Raw genomic sequence first — 16,625 nt, 5'->3', positions numbered from 1 at the left:
GATTTTTGACAAGGTTGCTAAGATAATTCAATGAGGGAAAGAATATTTTCAACAAATAGTGCCAGGTAAACTGGGTGGTTACACGTAAAACAATAAAGTTGGACCTCTACCTCACATCATATAAAAAATTAACTCAAAATGGATCAAAGATCTAAAGAAATATGAATTAAAACTATACCCTTAAAAGAAAATATAAGCATAAATCTTGGTGACCTTGGATTATGTAACAGCTTCTTAGATATGACAACAAAAGTATAACCAACCAAAGAAAAAATTGGACTTCATCAAAATTAAAAACCTCTGTGCTTCAAAGGGCATCATCAAGAAAGTGAAAAGAAAACCCACAAGATAGGAGAAAACATTTGCAAATCACATAACTGATAAAGAGGTTGTATCCAGAATATATGTAGAACACTTAAAATTCAACAAAAAATAAACCACATTAAAAGCGAGCATGTGATTGTAATAAACATTTCTGCAAAGCAGATACACAAATCACTAATAAGCACATAAAAGAAGTTCAACATCATTAGTCATTAAAGAAGTGCAAATCAAAACACAATATACTTCACAGCCACAAGGATGGTTAAAACCCACTAAATAACAACACATAACAATGAGAATGTGGAAAAATTAGAACCCTCATACACTGCTAGTTAGAACGTAAAATGGTAATAGCCACTTTGGATAACAGTCTGGCAATTCCTCAAAGGTTAAACAAAAAGTTACTATATGAATTAGCAATCCCAACCATAGGTAACTACCTAAGAGAAACAAAAATGTGTCCACACAAAAACTTGTACATGAATGTTTATAGCAGCATTATTCAAAATAGCCAAAAAGTGGAAACAACCCAAATGTCCATCAGCTGATGAGTAAAATGTGGTATATCCATACAATGGAAAACTATTCTGCAATCAAAAGAAATGAAGTACTAAAATACATTATAACAGGAATGAACCTTGAAAATATTAAGCTACATAAAAGACACACACACAAGGCCTACTATATGATTCCACTTACATTAAATATCTATAAAAGTCAAATCTATGGAAACAGAATATAGATTAGTGGTTGCTTAAGACTGGGGAGTGACTGACAGATATAGGGTATCTTTTTGGAGCTATAAAAATGTTCTTGAATTAGACAGTTGTGCTGAAGACACAACTTGGTGAGTATACGAAAACACATTGGATTGTACATTTTAAATGGGTGAAATTTACAGTACATGTGTAATAGCTCAATTTAAAAAATGAATTTAAAATATACCACAATCTACAAAAGCAAACTGCAGAAATGGAAATAGTGCCATAAACAGTACCCTATATTCAGTTTTTAAGTATTTTCAATGATAGTCTAGTGGTATATGTGAGATACTAACATCCATTAAAAACCTACTGTATTCCAAGCTCCAGTAAGCAATGTTAGAGAAAACAGCTAAATTATCTAATTAATATTTTTCTAATTCCTTGAAGTATAAAGTTAGGTTACTGATTTGACATTGATCTACTTTTTAATATAAGCATTTAAAGCTATAAATTTTCCTCTGATCACTGCTTTCACTGCATCTCATAAGTTTTGATATATTTTCATTTTCATTAATCTCGAAGTATTTTCTAACATCTTTTGTTATTTCTTCTTTCACCCATTGGTTAATTTACATATATTTGTATAATTTTCAGTTTTCCTTCCATTTTTGATTGTGGTCAGAGAAGATAATTTATATGATTTCTATCTTTTGAAATTTATTGAAATTTGTTTTGTGGCCTAACATGAGGTCTATCCTGGAGAATGTTCCATATGCACTTGAGAACACGATGTATTCTCCTGTTGTTGGGTGGAGTGTTCTATATATCTCTGTTAGGTCAAGTTGGTTTATAGTGCTGTTCAAATCCTATTTCCTTATTGATCTGCTGTCTAAATGCTCTGTTATTGAAAGTATGATACTGAAGTCTCCAACTGTTTTTGGGGGTGGTGGTGAATAAAAATCTTCACATATCTTAACAACCGTCAGAAGGATGAGCTTATTTTCTGTTACAACAAAGACCAGTGAGTCAATGTTACAAGACTTCAACTCAACACATGGAAAAGCTTCTTAATAATAAGACTAGCCCATACTAGAATGCTCTACAATTTGAAGTAGTGACACGGAGCTCCTGCAGAAACAACAGAACCAGAAATGTCAGAGAAAGGAATCCCTTCCTTCAGTGGGAAGCTTGAATAGGAAGGACCAAATCTAATTTATTGAGTCTACCATCCAGGTTCTGCTATGTACTTCGTTACCTTGGGCATGTCATTTAACTTTTCTATGCCATGGTTTCCTCTTTTGTAAAATGAGGAATAGTAAGAGACCTGCCACAAGGGTTGTTGTAAATTCAATGAGTTCATATATGCAAAACGCCTAGAATAGTCTTGGCAAATAGTTACACGCTCTGTAAATAATAGCTATAATGATGGCTGTAAAGTCTCCAAATATTGTAGAGCTGTCTGTTTCCTCTTTCAATTCTGTCAGTTTGCTGCACATAGATGGCAGCTCTGCTGTTTGGCCCATGTATGTTTATAATTATAACTTCTTTGGAACTGACAACTTATTAATATATAATTACCTTCTTTATCTCATTTTAATTTAAAGTCTATTTTGTATATTAGTACTATTTGCATGGAAAGTCTTTTTCCAACTTTTTACTTTTAACTTTTTTGTCTTTGGATCTAATAAGAGTATCCTGTAGAGATCCATAATTGGATCATGAGTTTTGGGGTTTCTTTTATCCATTCTTCCAGGCTCTGCATTTAATTGGTGAATTTCATACTTTTACATTTAAAGTGATTACTAATAAGAAATTACTTCCTTTTGTGCCATTTTGTTATTTTTGTATTCTGTAGTTAAGGGTATAATCACTTAAGAGTCAATTAGGTAAAGTTGGTTGATAGTGATATTCAAATCTTTTATATACTTACTGATTTCTTTTCTGATTTACAGATTCTGTCAATTAGGAGGAGAGAAAAAAATGTTAGTTTATCAAACTATGACTGTGAATTTGTTCTCCCTTTGGTGCTGTCAGTTTTTTGCTTCATGTATTTTGAAACTTTGGTGTAAGGTAAACACACATTTAAGACTGTTATGAATTTTTAATAAATTGATCCTAATATCATTGTCTTTTTCTTCAAAAGACTTTGTCCCAAAGTCTACTCTAATATTAATATACAGCAACACTAGTTTTCTTCTGATTTTTCTATCTTTTTCATCCTTTTGCTTTCAGCCTGTACCTCTAAAATGTTTCTTATAGATGGCACATTTTGGCCAAGCCATTTTATCCCATCTGACAATTGCTAGCTTTTGAGTGTATAGCCTACTAACAGTTAATGTAATGATTGACATAACTGATTTTAAGTCTAATATCTTAATATTTATTGTCTATTTTCCTTATCTGTTCATTCCTCAGTTCCTGCTTTCTTAACTTCTTTTTGGGAAAGCAATATTTATTCAATTTTCTTTATTGACCATATAGCAGTAGTTGTTTGTATTTCTTAATGTTTGCTCTAGTGATTACAGAGTGCATCTTTAACTTATCAAACTACATTTAATTTTCTCCTGCCTATTGTGCACTTATTGTCATATATCTTACTTATACTTACACTATGTACCCAATAATACATTGCAATTACTTTTGGTTTAAGCAGTCCATAATCTTTTGAATAAATGTACGTATAAAAGAAAGATTCTTTTTATAAGGTCCCTTATATTTACCTACATATTTACTTTCTGGTGAAATTTATTCCTTCCTTCAGATACAAGCTTCTTTTATTACCACTTTCCTTCAGTACTAAAGTACTTCTTTTAACATTTGTTATATAGGTATGCGGTAGACAAACTGTCTTTGCTTTTGTCTGTCAGAAAAGGTCTTTATTTCTCTTGTATTTCTGAAGAACATTTCCCTGAATATAGCATTCCAGGTCAGCAGGTTTGTCCTGTTCATTAAATCACTTTTTAAAAGTTATACTACTGCACTCTGGCCTACATTGTTTCTGAAGAGCTGTCACCTATCATTCATATTTTTGTTCCTCTTTTTTATGTAATGTAATATCTTTTTATATAATGTCTTTCTTTTTTCTACCTCCTTTTAAGATTTCCTTTATAAAAATCTTTTGGTTTTTGGCAATTTTATCATGATGTGCTGAAATTTAGACTTGTTTTCATCCTGCTGGGGTTTGCTGACTGTGTCCAGTCTGCTGTTAAAGCCCATGAAATGAACTCTTCGTTTCTGAAATCATATTTTTCATTTCTAATATGCTCGTTTGGTTCTTTTTTATGGTTTTCCATCTTCCTGCGGAAATTTACTATATGTTTATCCATGCTGCTCAACATTTGGGCCATTGCTGTTTCTCTTATTTCTTCTTCTGACCAACGGTCACATTTTTTTATTTCTTTGCATGCCTCATATTTGTTATTTCATGCCAGATAGTGTGTGTAAAGAATAGTAATTTACAAAGATCAATGAAGCTAAGACCTGGTTCTATGAAAATATAAACAAAATTGATGAATCCTTAGCTAGACTCACAAAAAAGAAGACTGAAAATCAAAAATGACAGAGGAGACATTACAACTGATAAAAGAGAAAAACAAAAGATAAGTAAGAGACTACTATGAACACCTACACACCAACAAATTGGACAACTTGGAAGAAATGAATAAGTTCTTAGCAACATACAACCTACGAAGACTAAATCATGAAGAAATAGAAAATCTAAACAGACCAATTATTATGACAGAGATTTCCTCAGTAATCAAAATCTCCCAAAAAACAAAAGTTCAGGAACAGATGCCTTCACTGGTGAACTCTACAAAACACTTAAACAAGAATGAGTACCAATCCTTCTCAAGCCCTCTGAAAAAAGCAGAAGAGAAGGGAATACACCCAAACTCATTTTATGAGGCCAACATTATCCTACTGAAACCAGACAAGGACTCTACAAGAAAATTACAGGCCACTATCCTTGATGGACATAAAAATCCTCAGCAAAATATCAGCAAACCGAACTCAACAATACATTAAAAGGATTATACACCATGATCAAATGGGATTTATTCCAGGGATGCAAGGATGATTCAACATTCACAAATCGATCACTGTTACACCATATTAACAAAATGAAGGATAAAAAATCATATGATAATCTCAATAGATGCAGAATAAGCATTTAAAACTCAACATCCATTTATGATAAAAACTCTCAACAAAGTAGGTACAATGGGAACATACTTCAATATAAAAAAGGCCGTATATGATAATCCCAAAGCTAACATCATACTCAATGGTAAAAAGCTGAAAGTTTTTCCTCTAAGATCAGGTATAAGTCAAGGATGCCCACTCTCACCACTTTTATTCAACATAGTATTAGAAGTCCTAGCCAGAGCAATTAGGCAAGGAAAATAAAAGGCATTCAACTGGAAAATAAGTAAAACTGTCATTATTTGAAGATGACATGATATTACATACAGAAAACCTAAAGATTCCAGCAAAAAACTATTAGAACTAATAAATAAATTTGGTAAAGTTGCAGGTCACAAAATCAATATACAAAAACTTGTTGCATTTCTATACACTAATAATGAACTATTGAAAGAGAAATTAAGAAAATAATCCCATTTACAATTGTACCTCCACAAAATTAAATACCTAGGAATTTAACCAAGGAGGTGAAAGATCTGTATGCTGAAAAATATAAAACATTGATTTAAAAAAATTGAAGAAGACACAAATAAATGGAAAGGTGATATCCCATGCTCATGGAAAAGAAATAATACTGTTAAAATGTTCATACTAACCAAAGCGATCTATAGATTCAATGCAATCCCTATTAAAATTCCAAAGGCATTTTCACAGGAATAGAACAAACAATTCTAAAGTTTGTATAGAACCATAAAAGATGCAAAATAGCCCAAGCATCCTTGAGAAAGAAGAAAAAACTAGAGGCATGCATTATGCTCTCTGACTTCGAACTATATTACAAAGCTACAGTAATGAAAACGGTATAGTATTGGCATAAAAGCGGACACATAAATCAATGGAACAGATTAGAGAGCCCAGAAATAAACCCACACATATATAGTCAACTACTTTATGCCACAAGGATCCAAGAATATACAATGGGCAAAGAACAATCTCATAAATGATACTGGAGAAAACGAACAGACACATGCAAACAATGAAACTGGGCCACTATCATACATCATACACAAAAACTAACTCAAAATAGATTAAAGACTTTAATGTAAGACCTGAAATCATAAAATTCCTAGAAAAAAACATAGGTGGTAAACTGCCTGACAACAGTCTTGGAAATGATTTTTTTGGATTTGACAACAAAAGCAAAGGCAACAAAAAGCAAACATCAACAAGCAGGACTACATCAAACTAAAAAGCTTCTGCACAGCAAAGGAAACCACTCAACAAATTAAAAACAACCTACAGAATGGGAGAAAATATTTACAAATCATATATCTGATAAATTAAGATCCAAAATATAATTTAAAAAACTCATACAACTCAAGAGTGGGGGGAAAAAATTCGATTAAAAAATGAGAAGATAGTCTGAATAGCCTTTCTCCAAAGAAGACATAAAAATGGCCAACAGGTATAGCCAACATGAAAAGGTTCTCAACATCACTAATCACACCTTAGAATGGCTATTATCAAAAAGACAAGAAATAATAAGTGGTGGTGAGGACGTGGATAAAAGGAAACCCTCATGAACTATTTGTGAAAAATCTAAATTGGTACAGCCACCATGAAAAACAGTATGGATGTTTATCAAAAAATTAAAAATAGAAATACCACGTGATCCAGCAATTCCACTTCTGGGTATTTATCTGAAGAAAACAAAACACTAACTAGAAAAGATATCTGTACCCGCATGGTCAGCATTATTTATAAAAACAAGATATGGAAGCAACCTAAGTGTCCACTGATGGATAAATGAAAATGTGACATATGTACATATATACAAAAACAATGGAATACTATTCATCCACGAATAAGGAAACATCACAATTTGTGACAACGTGAATGGACCCTGAGGGCATTATGTTGAGTGAAATAAGTCACAGAGAGAAAAACAAGTATGATCTTATATGTAGAATCTAAAAAAAGACAAAGAGCTCATAAATACAGAGAATAGATTTGTTGTTGCCAGAGGCAAAAGTCTAGGGGAGGGCAAAATGGGTGAAGGGGGTCAAAAGGTACAAACTTCCGGTTATAAAATAAATAAGTCATGTGGATATAATGAACAGCATGGTAACTGTAGTTAATAACACTGTATGGCATATTTGTAAGTTGTTAAAAGAGTATATAAATCTTATAAATTATCATCTATCATCTACATGTTGATGGATGTTAACTAGACTTATTGTGGTGATCATTTCACAATATACACAAATTTGAGTCCTTATGTTGTACACCTGAAACTAATATAATATTATGTCAATTATATCAGAATTTAAAAAAAAAAAGTAATTTATCTCCATAAAGGGCAGTTCCTTCTTCAGTGAGGTTGCTTAGGGGGAAGTATGAAGGTAGCGGGAGCTCATTTGTTTTAATCTATAGTTGAGCTGGGTTTGAGATTTGTTGTGGCATTAAATTCAAGACTGACTTAAAATTATTTGGGGTGAGAGCAGAACTTCGCATTCAGGAAAAAATGGGATCTGAGCACTGGTGAAACTTCACAGATCTCTTTGAGCTTTACAACCTAGCTGCTAGCTTTCAGAACTGTGAGTGATCTCTCTCTTTTACATTCTGGCTGTCAGCTGGGGAGTTAGTTGTCTTTGTGCTCCAGTAGCACCCTCTGCTGTACGCACCTTAAGGAGATCTCTGTTTCTGCCTTGTTAACCTACTCCACCTTCTGAAGTGCTGTTGCCTTGTCCTTGGTAAAACCTAGATAGCCATCGAGGGATATTTCTCAACTCTCCTGCCATGCCTCCAGCCTGGGATAGCCCTGCCTTACCGTTGGTAAAAGCCCCTAATTCCTGAAAGTGATTTCTATGAACTCTTCTTCCCTGCCTCAAGCCTCATTGAGCAGGCTTTCCCCACCACAGGACCATTCTTAGCTCTCTTCTCATGGCTCCTGCCTCCAACATACTACATCCATGTACTCAGTGAAGGCCTGTGGGAAAGAAGTGGCAGGTGGGTGCAAGCCTTGCACTGTGGCTGGGGCTCCTCGGGATTCCAAATTGTCATTCTAGCTAGCCCACATGCACTCAATAAGTTTGGCTGATTTTTCTTTGCCTGTCTATATAGCAGATTCTTCTTCCTCCAGCTATCCCACCACAGATGAAAGTATCTATGTCTCCTTTTTTCTGGGATGGGCTCATTATGTTCTGGATTCTAACTCATTTAGATTTGTGCCTTCAGCTCTCTGGTGGGTTTTAGAGAACTTCTATTGTCTAGCTTCTTCACATTTTCTCAGTCAGGGTGAAAACAACAGTGTCTAATTTTTGCAACTTTCAACATCCTAACAGAAAGTGGAAGTCTATATTATTCTTTATGATAGAAGAAAAACAGACTTGGAGTAGATAAATGACTTGCCTAAGGTTTAGAACTAAAAAACAAAAACAAACAAAAACAGAAAAACTACAATTTAAACTTTTATCTCTTTACTCCAAGTCTAGAGTTCTTTGTACCACATGACAGGTAGTAAAAGCTATTTGACTCTGGGCAAGTCATTTAACCTCCAGTATTTCTAGTTTGTAAAATGAAGAGATTAATACAAAAACCCAAGTCTAATACTTCAGAATTTAATGAAGTTTGTGTTACTAAAATATATACTATCACACTGTTTCTTAAAACATAATTGTTTTTAGATGAATTTAGATTTTAGATGTCTAATAAGGATCACAAATTTATTGAGTACAAAAACAACTCCTGCTTTCTTCATCCCTACCCTAAACTACCCTTCCCATAGTCTTCATCTCAGTAAATGACAACTTTTTCCTATTGCTCAGGCTCAGACCATTGAAACTATCCTTGACTTTTATGTTCCACAACCAATCCATCAGTTAATCCTATGTATCACTGCAATAATAACATCCTATGTGGTTTCCTCTGTTTTTGTCCTTTCTCCCCTCACTCCTACCCCACTTGTATTTTCTACATAGCGAACAGAATGGTCCTTTTATGAAATATGTCATATTATGTCATTCTTCATCTTAAACCCTGCAAATCACCTCCCCCTCTCTCAAAGAAAAAGACAATGTCCTTTAAGTGGCTTACAAATCCTATGTGATAGGGCCTCCCTGACTACTTTGGGGATAACAGAGAATGTACAATCCCTGGTTCCACTGGGGATCGAACCCACGAGTTTCTGTGTATAAAGCAGATGTGCTAACCGCTGCGCTGTGGAACCACATCCTCCCTGACTACTTTAATCTCACCTCCTATCATACTCCCCTGTCTTACTTCACTCTAGTTGCACTGTTTTCCTTGCTCTTCCTCTGACACACCAGGCATGTTCTTGCGTAAGGACGTTTGTACTCGTGTCCCTTCCTGGAACTCTCTCCAGGCATTCCCATGAAATATCTTCTGCTCAAATGTTACCTATCAGAGAGGCCTTCCCTCACACCCTACGTAAAAAACAACTCCTCCCTCCTCTCATCCATTCTCACACTCTGCCCGAAAATGTCCTTTCTCTCTTACTCAGCCTTTTCTCTAAAGCACTTTTCATCACCTTACCTGTATTTTTATTATGTCTTCCTGCCACTAGAATGTAAGTTCCATGAGGGCAGGCTTGTGTTTCATTCACTGCTGGATACCCACTGCCTAGATCAGTGACTGGCACAAAGTAGTACACTATAAATATCTGCTGCATAGAAAACCATAGGGAGGAAATTTTAATAGAAAGACACAATTACAGGGGCAGCACTGAGAATTGGAAAAGCTGAGTTTAAACCTTGATTCTGACTCCACAAAAACTTCCCCAATGACTGCCCTGTTCTGCTTCCCTAGACCCCTCTGCTCCAGTCCCAACTCTCTCATAGCCACCCCAGTGCTGGAAGTGGTAGTGGCTGAGGAAGACACTACACAAGGTGGCGGTGAGACACAAAAGGAGGCAGAGAAGGCAAAGGTAAAAGTATAGTTCAATTTATGGCTGCCCATATTTGAGCTTTGGTTGTCTGTGCTGGGAGGAGGGCGGGGTGGGCGGTTAGCCAAGTAAATCCTGCAGGATGTCATTAAACAACGCAAATGGAGAGTTTGTCATAAAATAAAGAGCTTACTGGCTCAGCTAATATGACACTGACTCTTAATCTTGGTGTAGTACACTCACGCCAGGCACTGGGCACAATCTTTAGTTCAGAAAGAAGCCACGGTGTAATGGTTAAGAGGCCAGACGCTGGAGACAGACTGGTTTGAGTTCAAGTCCTGGCTCTGCCACTCACCAACTATGTGACCTTGGGCAAACTGCCTAATCAATCTGGGGCTATTAAATGGGTATAATGTCAATCTCGTGTCAGAAGGATTAAATGAGATGTGATCAGCTTAAAACTGGGGCAGTGGAAGGGCTCTATGAAAGGAGAGTTATTACAATTAAGTACCAAAAATTATGCTCCATCCTCCCACCCAGTGCAGACAAAAGGGAGATCAACAGTGTCAAGAGTAAGAAATTAATACAGAGAGAAACCTCTTCTTTGCATGATCTATTAACACAGATCTCATTATATAAGCTCCCTTAACTATACCATGTGATGGCAAATAGACCAAAACTGTCTGTAAACCTTGGATATATTTTACTGTAAAGTTTTCTCCCCACCTTGTGCTTCTCAACACCAATACAGAAAGGGAAGTGCCAAAATAAGGGGAAAGACCAAATTAATGAGAATGGGAAAACTGTATGATAGAGTTTTCATATTTCATATTTCGAAAAAATTAAATTGCCTTATGAGCTAAAGTTTTAAGCAATAACAAAAACTTGACAATAAGTATCCCAATGTATATTTTGATCCATATGAATTAAAATTTAAATAATTATTTGATGTCTTTTTGCAACAATTTTAAAACATAGCACTAAAATAAATGTAAAAATTACTATTAGGAAAAATCTCAGAAAATAAAAAATTTTTTAGTTTCATCCCCCACGTCTAAATGGTTTTATGTAAAACACTGGTCTTTGTGATTAAAAAAAGTAAGTGTCTATTCCTGAACACAAAATGATATGACAGGAGAAAATTTCAATACTATTACAGCCATTAGTATGACCCCTAATCCAATAATGTCGTGCATCAAGTCCTCTTCATGTCATTTTTGTGAAAGAGGGAGAGAAAAGGAAGAAAGACTAGGCATTCCTACTCTATTCCATAACATCTAGCCTAGTGCCAGGAACAACAAAAACGAGTATTCATAAGTGCTCAAAAACATTAAAATCGAAATAAAAGCACTAATATCCTAATCTATACATGGCAAGTATATTGGGGAACATATAATGATATACTACACATTACAGTGTAATCCAGTGTTTATATAAGGCAGATCCTGAGGCAAACTGCCTTCTTTTGAAATCTGGCTCAAAAGTAAAGTAACTGGGCAAGTTACTTTACTTTTCTGTGCCTCAATTTCCTCATCTCTAAAATGGGAAAATGATATCTTCTTCACAGGGTTGTTGTGATGGTTAAATAAGATACATAAATAAGGTGCTTAGAAAAATACCTCAACTGTAGACTGTACAAAGTAAATGTCAGCTGTCATTTTTATAGAGACAGTAGAAATAAAATGGCTTAACTGAAAAATTTTTCATAGAGAAATAAACAGACTTTCAAAATTCATGTGCAAAGTCATTTAAATCAACTGCTAAAGCCATATGTTTAAATGCGAGCATTTTATGAAGGGTAATATTATGGTGTCGAATATAGTTTTGGGGATCCTACAGGAGCCTCCTCATGCCCCTCCTGTGCCAACCATTCCCCACCTCCCTTGGAGCCCACCCATTATCTTATACACTCAAAATTCCTTCTATGAAATAAATTCTCAATGCTTAACAATACACAAAAAGCAAAGCATTTCCAAGTTTAGCAAAGCAATCCCTAGTACACAGCTACAGTAAAATGTTTTTATTTTACAGTAAATAAAACTCCAAATTTCACAATACTGAATCAAGGTAGGCTGTGGGTCAGAATGGAAGGGATGGATAAAGGAGAAAGGAAAATGGACAATAGGAGGAATATGAGACTTCAGAGAGCTGTGAAAATTAATTCCTGAATATTCTACCTTTCTCCTTGCTATAACTGTAAGGGCTTTTCTCACACCTAACATATAAAAATAAGTCACTGCAATATTTAAAACACTTAGATTTTTGTAAAATTCATTTTCTGAAATTCTTGCTGGCTCCATTAATTTGTAACTTAAAAGCAATTCAGAATTAAAAAGAAACATACAAAATAAAGAAAACATTGGTGTTATTTATGGGTGGTTCTTTTCCTGTTACCAACGCACCATATATCTGGCAGTGAGAAATACAAAACATCCACCTTCCCTTACTACCATGCTCTCCTTAGTTAATAAAAGACAGAGCCAGCCACCGCTGCAAATGGTAGGTTTTCTCTCCAGAAGGCCAACTGGCACTTGCCGAAAACCCTACATGCTCAGCTTATTAGCACTTCCACTAATCTACATTAAATAACTGATAGTTAAAAAAACTAACAAACAAAACCTGTTCCATAAAAATAGGCATTACCCACCCTCTCTCAAATATCCTATACCAAACATGTCCACAAACAGAAAGTCCAGCTCCTCTCTCCTTTTACACCCTTTGGAGGCCTCTGTAGAAATCACACCTTTGGTTGGCAATTAGCTGAATCTTGTCTATTCAAGTCAACACCTCAGTTGAGTGTTCAAATCAGATTTTAAAAACGAGCTTAATGGGAGCCAGACGGTATGCCCACTCTCAAGTTTATTGAATAAAGGTAATGATTTAAGACGTTTACAATGTACTAACCATAAATTAAATCCCTGAGTGTGGGCGCTTAATGCCCCCATTTTTTAAAAAGGAAGAAGAAAACTCCCAAATTACAAATTTAAATTTCCACACGCTGAAAAACCTGTCAGAATGATGAATGTGAAAGAAATACACATGTGTTATACTACTTATATGAAATTGCATAAAAACAAGACAGGAAGCACACAGACTGCAATAAAAATAGTGTTAATATGAATATATATGAAATTCATACATATCCTTTTTTTTTTTTAACCACACCCTCTCTGGGTGGCTTCCCAGGCTCACTGGAGCCAAACAGCGTCACGCTGACCGGCGGTCCACTGTGTGGGGGGTCCCAGCAGTGACCCAGACATTCAACCGCGGAGAACGCTGCGTCGCGGTCGCCCCGGGGCAGGCGGGCGTTCCGCGTCCTCCAGGATTCACATATCCTGGGGCCCGCCCAGCTCTGCCCAGCTCTGCCCAGCCCTGCCCAGCCCTGCCCAGCCCTGCCCAGCCCCGCGGACCCACAGGCCGCGCGTCCCGGCCTCTCTGCGACCCTGGCGCCGCCAGCCCGAACCCAGCAGGCGGCCACGCGGCGACACAGCCCAGGCTGGGAAGGGCGGGACGGCCGGGTCAACGCGGGTACCAGACTCACCATGGCCGAAGAGCCGCGAGCGCGCCCACAGCCCAGAGTCACAAGGCGCCGGCAACGCCCGTTGTCCTGGTGACGCCAGCTGGGCGCCCCGCCCCGTCCCTAAGGTGGGCTCAGGAGGCGGCCATTGGAGGAGGGCGGGCACGTGACGCTCAGGGGCGGTGCCCTTTGGACCGCCCCTTTCGCCCCCACGCCTTGGCTTTTGGGCGGGGCCTCGTGGTCTTTCCTGCTTTGCATCTGGTCCATCATCACCCTGATCACTTTGACATCCCTCATCTAACACATAATCCAGCCAGCTGGAAGAGACCTTTACGGTTTCTTTAAGAAACAGATTACACAGGTAATGCACAATTACCGAAGGCGTTTTAAACTAATTATAAGATTAAAAAGAATAAAACTAAATTCCAGCACCTGAGGTAACCACTGCTTATATTCTAGTTTATCTTCCCTTGAGCTTCCAACGAAATATATATTATAATACATTGTATTCTTACAAATAGAAGCAAACTATACACACTCTTATAATCTTTTTTCAATTAAAAATTATTGTCTTTGCATGTCAATTCATGGAATAGCATCGTGTGTGTACATTCTAATTTATTAAATCAATCAGCAATTTGTTGGGTGTTTTTAATATGGTCAAAGGGAACTTTAGATATCCTCTAACTTAGCCAGCCCATTAATACTGTGAAGAAGAGACAGTCAACAGCCAACCTGGCATCTCCCCTTGAGTGACTAATAGGCATCTCAAATTTAACAAAGCCTTAACAAGATTTTTGATCCAAGTTTCTTACTCTCTAGTCTTCCTCATCCCAGCAAATATGCCCATTATCCCCTTGGTTGTTCAGAACAAAAACCTACGAACCATCCTTGAGTCTCTCCTTTCCTCACTCTTTACATCTAATCCATTAACAAATATTCTTGACTCTATCTTCAAATAAATCCTGAATCCATTTCTCACCAATTCCACCTCACAGTCACCATCATCTCTTGCCTAAATAAGTCTCCATGCCACATGCCTTCTCTCCTAGAGTCTACACAATAGCAGTGTTTTTGATGGCTTCTCATGGTACTTAGGAAAAAGAACCAAACTCTTCCCATGATCTACAAGGACCTCCATGATGGACAAACTACTGCACTAACCTCACCTCATTCACTCCACACTAGCCATGCCTTTATTTTCTAATGTTCCTCAAACATGTCACTTTCCCAGTGTATGGCCATGCTTCCCTGAACAAGCCCCATCCAGGCTGATCTTAGAAGCTAAGCGGGGTTGTGGATGGGTTAGTACCTGGATGGGAGACCACCTAGGAAGACCAGATGCTGTAGGTATAAAAATTAAAAAATAAGGGATTGCAAATTGACAAGGTCCTTGCAATCTCTGAGGTCAACCAAGGGTTGCCTCGCCTAAAAAAAAAAAAAATAAAAAAAATTCACTTTCCCACTTAAGAACCTCAGCAACAACTTCTTTCTTTATTTGAGATATTGTTCCTCCAGAACTTCACACTGCCCATTACTCCACCTACTACAAGTCAGTTACCTTCTCAAATATCATCTTCACAGAAGACTTCATTAACCACTCGATCTAAAAATAGCTCAACTCAGTTACTCTTTCTCATCAGTCACCCTCTCTTATAATTCTATCTTATTTTCAAAATACTTAGTATCCTTAGAAATTATCTTTTAATTTTTTTGGTATATTAATTACTGCCTGTCTCTTCAACCTGAAATACAAGATGTCTGTCTTGTTCCACTTCTGGGTTCCTAGTGTTTTAAACAGTTCATGGCTTACAGTGGGTGTTCAATAAATATCGATGGTTGATTGGATGAATGAATGAATGAATGAATGAACATGTATCTTAGGACTGGATGGTCAGTTTGAAGAACATGACCTGTCAGAGTAGGGAGTGTGATAGAAGAAAAACTGTAATTACTGACAGCTTTTTTCTGTCTTATTACGAATTATACATAAAAGTAATAAAATATTAATGTATCGTTTAAAAAGTGAACACTCACCCAGTTCGAGAAATAGAACATTGCCAGAAACCCAGAAGATCTCATGTGTCCTTTCTCAATCTTAACCCCCTTTTTCAAGTGACCGCTATAAATATTTATGGAAAACACTTTCTTGCTTTTTTTATATAATTTTTATATTTATTCATTTTCATCGCTATGAAGTATTCCATTGAATGTATAAACAAGAATATATCCATTCCACTATTGATGGGAATATATCCATTCCACTATTTGGGTTGTTTAGGTCATTTCCTGTTTAAGACCATTGTACACAATGCAGCTATGAGCATTCTCCTTGTGCATATGAGCACTCATTTTCTCTAGGTGAGAGTTTTTCAACCTTGGCAATTTTGACACTTAAGGCCAGAAAATTCTTTGTTTTAGGTGGGTGTTGGGGAGGAGTCTACCCTATGTATTATAGGATGTTTAGCAGCATTCATGGCTTTTAACCCGCTATATGCCCGTGGCACGCACCCACTTGTGAAAAACAAAAATGTCTCCAGGTATTCCCAAGTTTTACTGGAAAGGCAAAATTGCCCCAATTAAGACTCACGGCTCTAGGGTGAATAACAAGGAGCAGAATTGCTGGTGTGTGTATCTTTAGATTTACTACATAGTGCCAAACTTTTCAGAGTACTTGGAACAGAAGTGACATGGAATTGGCAGTGTAAGGAGCTCCAAGAATTGGTCCATTGCAAGAATTGGTTTCCCCAGCAAGAATTAAGCTGGTGAAAACAGACAGAATCAACTTCTTTGGAACTCTGGAGTCTAATCAGACATTTGCGTCAACCAGGGAGTGCCTAATGAAGAAAGAGGTAGCTGATTTTGGTAAGAAATATTATGTGGTTTTTGCTTACCTGACTAGCATTCACTATTCCCCAGCTAGCATCGGCCTTGTGAACAATGACCTGTTTTCCTGGGACAGCTTACAGGCATCAGGGGAAGCAGTACAGACTGTTCTCAAAAATTGGGATCATGCATTTTACCTGTCTGGTGT

General features: G+C 36.7%; 1 protein-coding gene across 2 annotated transcripts in view; it reads right to left on the bottom strand.

Moving 5' to 3' along the window:
* The window catches only part of FBXL2 (F-box and leucine rich repeat protein 2), a 63,622-nt gene extending 49,913 nt beyond the window's left edge, over nucleotides 1–13,709 (bottom strand). Inside the window, exon 1 of one of the 2 annotated variants that reach the window (XM_006905728.3) lies at nucleotides 13,616–13,709. In XM_006905728.3, coding sequence (XP_006905790.1) covers nucleotides 13,616–13,618 — 3 coding nt within the window. In that variant the 5' untranslated portion in view covers nucleotides 13,619–13,709. The remainder of the gene's footprint in view (nucleotides 1–13,615) is intronic. The other variant, XM_025039232.1, reaches the window with a different exon arrangement.
* Nucleotides 13,710–16,625: the final 2,916 nt, after the last annotated feature.

The sequence above is a fragment of the Pteropus alecto genome, unplaced genomic scaffold, assembly GCF_000325575.1.
Source record: "Pteropus alecto unplaced genomic scaffold, ASM32557v1 scaffold10, whole genome shotgun sequence".
Taxonomy (NCBI): domain Eukaryota; kingdom Metazoa; phylum Chordata; class Mammalia; order Chiroptera; family Pteropodidae; genus Pteropus; species Pteropus alecto.
This window is presented reverse-complemented; position numbering and strand designations above follow the sequence as displayed.